This window comes from Bos indicus x Bos taurus, chromosome 5 (genome assembly GCF_003369695.1).
Source record: "Bos indicus x Bos taurus breed Angus x Brahman F1 hybrid chromosome 5, Bos_hybrid_MaternalHap_v2.0, whole genome shotgun sequence".
Taxonomy (NCBI): Eukaryota; Metazoa; Chordata; class Mammalia; order Artiodactyla; family Bovidae; genus Bos; species Bos indicus x Bos taurus.
In genome coordinates, this window is record NC_040080.1 from 49,646,725 (window position 1) to 49,657,317 (window position 10,593).

Here is a 10,593-nt window from a genome sequence, read left to right on the forward strand (position 1 = left end):
TTAGGGGAAGAGAAGATCGCAGGCATGAACTAGTCAGTTTGCACGTAAAATTGGGAAGGAGTAGTGCAGAAGACAGCTATTCCTAGATACTGAGCAATAAGAACAAAGATTGAGCAGACATCTAAGTGAAGCATCAGTTAGAACTGGACATGGAACAACAGACTGGTTCCAAATTGGGAAAAGAGTACGTCAAGGTTGTATCTTATCACCCTGCTTATTTACCTTATATGCAGAGTACATCATGAGAAATGCTGGGCTGGATGAAGCACTAGCTGGACTCAAGATTGCTGGGAGAAATATCAATAACCTCAGATATGCAGATGACACCACCCTTACGGCAGAAAGTGAAGAAGAACTGAAGAGCCTCTTGATGAAAGTGAAAGAAGGGAGTGAAAAAGTTGGCTTAAAGCTCAACATTCAAAAAACTAAGATCATGGCATCCGGACCCATCATTTCATGGCAAATAGATGGAGAAACGGTGGAAACACTGGCAGACTTTATTTTCTGGGGGCTCCAAAATCACTGCAGATGGTGACTGCAGCCATGAAATAAAAAGACGCTTGCTCCTTGGAAGAAAAGTTATGACCAACCTAGACAGCACATTAAAAAGGAGAGACATTAACTTGCCAACAAAGGTCCATCTAGTCAAAGCTATGGTTTTTCCAGTAGTCATGTATGGATATGAGAGTTGGACTATAAAGAAAGCTGAGTGCCAAAGAATTGATGCTTTTGAACTGTGGTGTTGGAGAAGACTCTTGAGAGTCTCTTGGACTGCAAGGAGATCCAACCAGTCCATCCTAAAGGAAATCAGTCCTGAATATTCATTGGAAGGACTGATGCTGAAGCTGAAACTCCAATACTTTGGCCACCTGATGTGAAGAACAGACTCATTTGAAAAGACCATGATTCTGGAAAAGGTCGAAGGTGGGAGGAGAAGGGGATGACAGAGGATAAGATGGTTGGATGGCATTACCTACTCAATGGACATGAGTTTGATTAAACTCTGGTAGTTGGTGATGGACTGGGAGGCCTGGCGTTGTGCAGTCCATGGGGTCGCAAAAAGTCTGACATGACTGAGCGACTGAACTGAACTGAACCTAGTGAAATAAATGTCAGATAGAGTGTATAAGGTTCCCACCTAAGCCTGATGGCCTCATTAAGTTGAGAGAGAAATAGAGGTTTGAGGTGAAGGAAGAAATAATCCAAACTGGAGAATTAGGTCTAGGAAAAAACTGGCTGCTGGTAAGCAAGATGTCATAGATGAAAATCCTACTGAGCTGTTGAGGGAATTGCATTGGCAAAATCTATGAGCCTAGATTTTTAAAATCTTTTACTGTTAAAGCATTAAAACAATCCTTGTGTTATGCAAAGTTGCTTCAGTCATGTCTGATTCTTTGCAATCCCGTGGACTATATGTAGCCCACCAGGCTCCTCTGTCCACGGGATTCTCTAGGCAAGAATACTGGAGCAGGTTGCCATGCCCTCCTCCAGGGGATCTTCCCCACCCAGGGATCAAATTTGCATCTCTTATGTCTCCTGCATTGACAGATGGGTTCTTTACCACTAATGCCACCTGGGAAGCCCAAAACAATCCTTGGGCCCCTTAAAGTTCAAGGCAAAGACTAGATTACTAGATTTAGAGCCTCAAAGAGGTCATATTCCCTAAGACCCACTTCAAGGGTGGCCAAGAAGCATCAGGAACGATATTCCTCCTACAGAGCCACAAGTGTGAAGAACAATGAACCGGGAAATTGCTCTCAGAGAGGAGCAGAAGTGGGGCTTAAGCAAGGAAACCTCACCCATGGTCTGCTTGGCAGATTTCATAACTACTAGGGGCCAGTGACTTCTGTGTATCTCTCACTGCTGCCTCTTCCTAATGGGTTATCGTCCGATACAGGCACAGAGGGGAAGATAATGAGTTTCTTTTGGATCCTGGGTCCCTGAACCATGAGGAGCCACATTCAACTCCATGGATAGGACAGGAATTCACCCAAAGATCCAGAACTTCAAGTTGAAAGTAGTGACTGGATAGAACATGAGGATCTTCCCTTAGAGGAAGGGAACCATGTTTTGTGTCTGAAAAGAAGGAAACACAGAGATATTTGGTGGTCAGAGGGCCTGTGACATATCTGGCCAGTGATATACAAATATGATGATGAAGGCTCCTTTCAGGCTTAGCCCATAACACCGTTCTTAAGATGCCCACGCTCTCCTTCCTCTACCTATGGGCTGGATAAATGTCCAAAGAAGGCCCTAAAGGCCACAGGTTGAAGGTAAAGAAAGCACTCTCTCCAACAGTCTTGGTATTCAAATGACTCTCCAGTTCACTCCCACCACACTCCTCTCCCAATCAGTCTTTAGTGAGTAAGAAATGACTAGTCAGCCATTAAAAAGAATACATTTGAATCAGTTCTAATGAGGTGATGAAACTGGAGCCTGTTATACAGAGTGAAGTAAGTCAGAAAGAAAAACACCAATACAGTATACTAACGCATATATATGGAATTCAGAAAGATGGTAACGACAACCCTATATGCGAGACAGCAAAACACACACAGATGTATAGAACAGTCTTTTGGACTCTGTGGGAGAAGGCAAGGGTGGGATGATCTGAGAGAATAGCATTGAAACATGTATATTATCATATGTGAAACAGATCACCAGTCCAGGTTCGATGCATGAGATGGTGCTCAGGGCTGGTGTACTGGGATGACCCAGAGGGATAGGATGGGGAGGGAAATGGGAGGGGGGTTCAGGATGGGGAACACATGTACACCCATGGCTGATTCATGTCAATGTATGGCAAAAATCACTACAATATTGTAATTAGCCTTCAATTAAAATAAATAAATTTTTTAAAAAAAGAAAGAAATGAACTTCTATTGTGTTAAGCTAAGATTTGGAGGTTGTTTTTTATAACAGCTAATGTAACTATAACAATTATAATATATAGCACTCTTCGAACGGTGCTTGGCATATAATAAACACTGCACAAGTGTAGCTATTACTATTACAAAACCCATTTTACAAATAGGGAAACTTATGGGTGTGTCTGACTCCCAAGTCAATTACTATTTTATATTTACTTCTCAGTAAATGATAGCCAGATCCATTTTATAGGTAAGTTTGGTGTCTGGCTCAAGGTCACAAATAACAACAGATCCAGAATTAGAGGCCTTTCTTAACTATTCAAAGGCCATTAGCCACCCCACCCCTTAACCCAGATCTCCAGGTTGGTCCCCTATTGTTTTATTTTGTTGTTATTTTTATGGTGTGTTTCAGGAAACACTCTACTTACAAATACTCCAGCACTGAACTGGTGAATCTGAATAGAAAACCAAGCAACCCTCCGCTGACCCAAATTTCAAGTTTTAATTTACATTGAGTTAGTTAATTAAAAACGTGCTCTGTGAGCATAGACACTGACATGGCTGGCTGCTGAAATTGCTTTTGCAGTTCTTCACAAAAAGCTGGGTTTCTTATGGTTTCGTCCCGCACAGCAACCCTGTACTATGGAATAACTCAACCAGCTCGGGAGATCTGAGGGAAGATGGGTAGGGGGGGTGGATTTGGGGGATGATGGGTGGGCCAGGAAAACAGCTGAGTAAGCATTTGATCTATGGAGCAACAGAAAAGCAAAAGACCTGAACACCAACTTACCCACCAAACCAGGGTTGGTGAGGTGAGGGCTCATGTTAATTAGTGTTTATAAAGTGATTGGGGATCCCAGAAGTGAATGAGACTATTCAAAATCCCCTTATTATTATTATCACCAGTCTGAATAATCTGTTTTTTAAGGAAGCCACTATTATCGAGTGCCTACTATGTGGCAGTTGCTTTCACACATCTGATCTAATTCTTTTAATCACCCTATGTGGTAGGTTTGGGTTTTCTTCCTTTTTTATGTCTTTTTTGGTTTTGCAATCCTCACTCTGCAGATGAGAAAAACAAATTTAGCAAAATTAAGTCACCTGCTAAAGAGTGGCAGAGCTGAAATCTGAGGTTAGACCTTTCTAAGTGTAAAGCCCTTCTCCCTTTCATCACACCACACTGCCTCTTGCAATCTTCTCTTCAAATTCTTTCTGCATTTAAAACAAAATTCCATCCAAGGATGCCTATGGCTCTTTTTATGTCTTCTTTTTTACTGAAGTGTAATTTGCAATACAGTGAAACACACATATCTTAAGTTTACAATGCAATGCATTTTGACAAAGGCACATACCTCTGAACCCACACCCCTATCAACAGAAGGATATTTCTATCACCCAGAAAGCTCCCTGGTGCCCCTTCACTAATGATGCCCTTTTTTTTTTTTTTTTTTTAAAGAAATACAGTCAGTAAAATGAGCTACTTTCCTTTGATCAAGCCATCTATTTGTGACCTTCGCAATGAGGCTATGCGCATGAGGTTAATCTCTGAGGTGGGTGCACTGTCTTATTTGATGCTTTGAATATCAGGAAGGAAGATTCACATAAAATTCTGCACCCTGGTGGTTCCATCCACATTGAACACGTGGATAAGACAAAGATAACAGATACCATTCTGCCTGAATTATATGACTACCATCATCATTTTGGCCCCTAAAATATGTCATGCACCAGACTGTAATATTTATACAAATAATTTCATTTAATCCTCATAATTATTACCTCTACTTTACAGCTGAGGAAATTGGGCTCAGAGTGATTAGGTATGATACATAAGAACACACAGCTAGAAAAATGTAAGCCTTGAAATTCAAATCCAGGATACCTGATTTCACAGGCTTTTACGAGTGAACTCCGGGAGTTGGTGATGGACAGGGAGGCCTGGCGTGCTGTAATTCATGGGGTCACATAGAGTCGGACACAACTGAGCAACTGAACTGAACTGAATTGATGGGTAAATTTTATATCTCAAAGGTGTAATGGGCTAGTTATGATCATTCAACAAATAGTACCCAGAATTTACTGAGTGTTAGGTGCTGTGCTGAGTGATATGGAGAAAGATACAAAGATGATAAAGATACAGTCTCAACTGTTAGTGCCACAGTGCAATGGGGAGTCACTTAGAGCAAAGTCAGGGTCAAGATTCCCACAGGATGGGGAATGGGCTGTGGAAGGCCTAGGTTTTGGGGAGGGAAAAAGGGTTGCATCAAGGAAGGCCTCACAGAGATTCCAGAAAGACAGTTTTTGAACCAAGTCTTCAGGGATGAGTGAGAACTGGCCAGCTCTGATGGGGTTTAAGGTAAATGACTGCACAGACAATGGTGTGGTGAAGCACTTCTGTCTGTTCTTTATTGAGCTTTAGCAAAATCAATCAAGCCAAATTTTAAACCCCTTACTGAAATGCAACCCTCACTGAGTTGTCTTATCTATTTCCCCACATACTCTAAACAGCTGAGAGTCAATGAAAGAAAAAAACCAGCTTTGAAGAGTAAAACAGTCACCACAGAGTTCACACCCTAAGCTCACACGTGTGATTCTGGAGAGCCAGCAAGCCCTCACTGACAGCCAATTATCTTTTATTTTCTGAGTCAAGTCCCATGTGATCCATTTCCTGATTCTTCGGGTCATAGGTGCAGAAAATTAGAAAGGGGGACAGGTACAGAGATGGCAGTAAGAAGGGGCAACCAAGGTAGAAAGACTTGAAAAGATGATTCAAGGAATTCAGAATTCCACAGTTAGTTTCTGGATATCACTGTACAATATTATACAATAGCTTGCTCAACTCAACAGGCATCTAAGAAGCTGTGTACCAGGAGCTTAAATCCAGTTCTGCCCTGTACAGTTTGATAGGAACAAAAGGTGTATAAATTAAGATAGAAAGATTGTCAGGCTAAGAAGGGCCTCAGTTCAACTGCGTAGTTAATTAAGGGCAGCAAGGATGGCCTGAAGGCAGGGAATTCATCTGTCAGTAAAGAGCAAGACATTTATGTTTCCTGTGCCTCAATTTCCTCCTCTGTCTAGTGGGGATAACAGCAGTACCTTTCCAAGCGAATGCTGAGAGGTAAATGAGTCAATATACAGAGTGGTATTGAATGCACGTTAGCTGTTATTAGCTTGTACCGCTGCTTGCTCAGTGCCTAGATTAGTAACTGCTCAATAAATATTGATGAACAAATGAATTCAGGAATGAATAAATGATGCTACTGAGTTAAAGGGGGAGAAAGATTATGTACGGCCTGGGCTCCTTAATACGACTTGCAAATCAGAAAGAATGTCATGCAAAATAGTTGAAGAAACAGATTTGATGTTTAATGTATGTTTCAGATACCTAAAAAATTAATTGCTCATTTCTTACTGCTTCCTTCCATTTTTAACAAGCCCAAGGAAAAGAGATGGAGCCATCACAATGAAATTACAGTATATCTCATACTACAAGATGGTGGAAGGGGCCCTGAGACCTACGAGTTAAGCTCTGTGCTGTGGAAATGCTGCAATGGCAGCAAACCCCAACCACCACACACTCACCCTGCCCCAAACCAGCTCTGTGGTCTCCTCCTTCCTCAAATTATACTTACTCCAAAAAGGATAAACACAAAAACTGCCTTTAAAAGATGCTAAAGATCATAAAAGTAAAACCAACTTGAAAAAATATAGAGGCTGCTAACACAGACAGACAGAGCTACAAGAGGACTTGGGAGTGTATTACAGATCCAGGCCTTCATTATATAGAAGAGGAGACTGAGGCCCAGAGAAGCAAAGTGAGTTATGACCCACAGTCACAACTTCAAGAGAATGGCCAACTCAGAGGTGAAGCAGGGCACCCAGATTCCCAAGTGAAGTGAAAGTGCAAATGGCTCAGTCCTGTCCCACTCTTTGTGATCCATGGACTGTAGTCCACTGAAGCCCCGGCAGGCTCCTCTGTCCATGGAATTCTCCAGGCAAGAATATTGGAATGGGTAGCCATTCCCTTCTCCAGGGGATCTTCCCTACCCAGGGATCCAACCCGGGTCTCCTGCGCTGCAGGCAGATTCTTTACGTCTGAACCACCAGGGAAGCCAAACTGGAGTCGAAAGGGGAATCCTTTTCTTCCCAAAGGAAACGGGAGTGGGAGGAGATTCCAGTAGGAACAGCAGGTAAGGGTTGGGGGGCGGGGAGGTAAGAACAGGGGCGGTGGGCTCACGCCGGTGGGAGGAAAATTAAGTCTCTCTGTACTTTTTGTGGGTGCAGGGTTTCAAACAGAAATTATCCAGTCCAAAGCTCCTGGGTTTTACAGGTGAATCCTTATTCTCCGCCAGAAGAAACGCACACAAAGACCAATGCCTTCTCCCAGGTGTTTCCATCTCATCAGGATTTCACAGGTACGGGTGGACCTGCATGGGAAGCCTTACAGGTACCCTCCCTTTAGAGGTTTCGCTCTCCAACAGGCAGCAGAGAGGGGGGGGCTTTGGCGAAGATGCGGGAGGAGTCTTGATGAGCATCAGGGGGGAGTTGCCAACTTGGCCCCACCACCCACAAGCGCAAGCGCGCGCACACACACACACACACTTTTTGCTTCTTCCTTCCCCTCCCCCAACGATGACCAAAGCCAGGTGAGGGGACTGACAATTGGAGATTCTGTTTCCAAAGGGCTTCTGCTGGAGCTGCTTGCTTCTGAGCCACCCACAGAAACACGCGCGGACGCGCGCACACAGACTCTCACAAATATGCACACACTCCCATGCACACACTTGGCACCCCCAGAGGCCGGGCCACGCCCGTTGCATCTCTGCTTAGGCCCGGGGAAAACGACAGGCAGCAACATGAATGAAATCTGCCCAGAAAGACTGCATTTCAGCTCCAACCAAGCAGCCTCCAGCCAAACCGCCGAATATGTAACAAAGTTTTATTTCGCTTTTGGAGTCTCCAGTTACACTTCTACCATTTCCTGTGGAAAATTGAAGCTTTGAAGTGTCTAGCTCCGGCTTTCGCAGACAGGCAGGACCGCCAGCTCGAGCTCTCAAAAACAAACGCCCCGGCCCCACCCCCTCCGCCACCAGAACTGCAGGTTCAAACCCACCCAGCTCCGGCCTTCAAAATAGGGGGTGCGGAGAGGAATGACAGAACCTACTGGAAACCACCTCTTAAACCGGCAGTCTCCCCGGAACTCCGCCCCACTCCCATCCTGACGGGATCCCTTAAGCCAAGTGGTGACAGCCGCAGCTCCCAGACAGCCAACAGCGGCAAAAGCTGGGAGGTCTCCATCAGGGGGGTTGTCCATTGCGCAGCGCCCACCAGCTGTGAGCTCTGGCCTCAAAAACTGCCCCAGAAAAATTGCCCGTTCCACCCTCTCACCACGTACACATTTCCCCGACTGTTTCTAGGCCGAGTGAGCTCTCAGTCTGCCTTTACAGCTACGGGGCGTCTCCTTCACCAGCTCACCGACGGCGTCCCGAGGGCGCCGGGAAGCAAGCGGAATCGGGCGGCTGAGGGAGAAAAGCGTCTCCTCCCGAGTCCCAGGGAGCCAAACTCCTTCGCCCGCGTATTTGTCATCTTTAAGGTCTAAAACAAAAAACAAAAACTCCACAGGGCTCTGGCAGAAATGTATACTAGGCGCAAATGATCGCCCCCCAAAGTGGCGCTGTGTTCTGCCTGCAGGAGGCAGCCGCCGCTCCACCCGGAATCGCGGGCGGAACCGCAAGCTCTCTAGCTTGGGACGCTACCAACCACGTAAAGTACGCGCAGCGCATCCCGAAAGCAGGAGGCACTAGGTGGGGTTTCTGGCCGTCTTCAGATCGGTGGTCCCCTCAGAGGTTTAAGAGCAGCGGGCGGCCGAAAGGACGCGGGAGGGGACCGAAGGGCCAACTTAGGAGAGAGTTGGACGCGTTGGATGGGAGGGGGCGGCACCCGCGCGACCACTTACCGCTGGCGTTCTTCCCGCAGATGAGGTGCTGGTAGGGCTGCAGCAGCCCCCAGATCTCGGAGTCGTTGTTGACCGTGTACTCCAGCGTCTCCACGGTGAACTTGGGCGCCTCGTGGAGCGCGTGGTGGTGGTGGTGGTGGTGGTTGGCGGCGGCTGCCGGTGGGGCTGCGGCGGCGGCGGCAGCAGCAGCGACGGTCGGCGGGGCGCAACAGCTGCTGCCTCCGCTGGCGCTGCTGGCTGCGCTGCAGGCGCCGCCGCTCGCCGCTCCCCCTCCGGGGACCTCCCGCTCCTTATCCGCCGCGGGGGCTGCTCCGGGGCCCGAGCCTTGGCCTGGGCCGGAGCTGGAGCCCGGGCCCAGGCCGCTGCAGCTCCTGGGCAGCCCGGAGGCCACGACCCGCGCGTAGATGTCCCGGAATAGGCTCTCCATGCAGGCCGTCAGGTAGATGGCTGCGTGCTCGTGGATGCGCAGCGCCACGCGGCTGTCCACCATCCAGCGGTACACGCGGCCCACAGAGAAGGTGAGGCCGCAGCGCGCCGATTTGCCGCGGCCCAGGCGGTCGCCACCGGCACTGCTCATGTTGTAGAGGGACAGCGCGGCCAGCGCGGCCGCCGTGCAGTGCGCCGCCAGGCCCCAGGACAGCACGATCTCCATGGCGCTCTGGATCTCATACTTGGTGCACTTGGCGAAGCGCAGGCTCAGGCGCTGTGCCTCCTTGGCGATGCGTACCAGCGCCCGGCTCACCAGCGTCGACAGCTTGGCCAGTGCGTCTTTAGGCAGGCCGCCGGGGGCCACCGGGCCTGCCCGGGGATCCCGTGAGCGCAGGAGCAACGCCTCCAGCTCCTGGAGGGTCCAGGGGACCTCGTCGAGGTCCGGCAGCAGCCGCGAGCAGTGCTGGCCGGCACAGTCCAGCCCCTCGGAGTCTTCCACCAGGGCAGTGTTGACAGTGTCAAAGCTGTTGTGCCGGCTGTGCATGGAGTCAGTTAGAGGCGGCCAGCAGCTCCCGCCATACGGGGACGCCGGGTGCGAGTCGGAACAGCACAGGGACAAGTTGGAGGAGCGCACTGAGTCCGCCGCGCCACCATAACCCGAGTCCAGCGTTAGATCCTCCAGCGTCCGCACCACCGGCTTCTTACCTCTCCTGGCCATCGCTGCGCCACTTCATGCCGCCGGGAAGCCAAGGGGAAGGAGCAGCGAGGAGCAGCGGGCGCCGGGGCGCGGGAAGAGCCGAGTCAGCGCCGCCTCGGCTCACTTTTCCACCAGCCGCTGCTACCAAGTGTGACTACTTTCGGATGCCTCCCCGAGCCGCCGCCGCTGGAATCCACAGGGCACACCAGGGAGTCATCTTCCAGAGCCCAGGCCGGATCTGGGGCGCGCTAAGGAGCGAGCCAGGCCGGGGTAGAGGCTCACGCCGGACTCGCCCCTTTCTTCCAAAATAAAATAAAAGTGTCTGATCCTCTCCCTACTGGGCCGGGCTGGGCGCAGAAGCCGCTGGACGCCGGCCTCGGTGTTCGTAGGACGGAAATTTATTCAGATGCCGCCGCGGCAGCAGCTCCGCCGGCAGCTGGCTCTTGGCTCTCGGCTCCCCGGTTCCCGGTTCCCGGGCCGGGGTTCACTCCGTGTTCGCCCGCCCGGCACGGAAGAGCAGCAGCGACCGCGGCGGCTGCAAACCCTGCGGAACCCCGCAAGCCCTGGGCAGCCAGCGGGGCGGGCGTATGTAAAGCAGGGCCGGCGGAGAGCCAATGGGATTGGAGGATGCTAATTACCTT

At 49.2% G+C, this 10,593-nt stretch overlaps 1 protein-coding gene across 2 annotated transcripts in view; it reads right to left on the minus strand.

Moving 5' to 3' along the window:
* BTBD11 (BTB domain containing 11) overlaps positions 1 to 10,512 on the minus strand; it is a 333,614-nt gene extending 323,102 nt beyond the window's left edge. The window contains exon 1 of one of the 2 annotated variants that reach the window (XM_027541876.1): positions 8,827 to 9,973. In XM_027541876.1, coding sequence (XP_027397677.1) covers positions 8,827 to 9,973 — 1,147 coding nt within the window. Of the gene's footprint in view, positions 1 to 8,826 lie in introns of both variants that reach the window. The other variant, XM_027541875.1, reaches the window with a different exon arrangement.
* Positions 10,513 to 10,593: the final 81 nt, after the last annotated feature.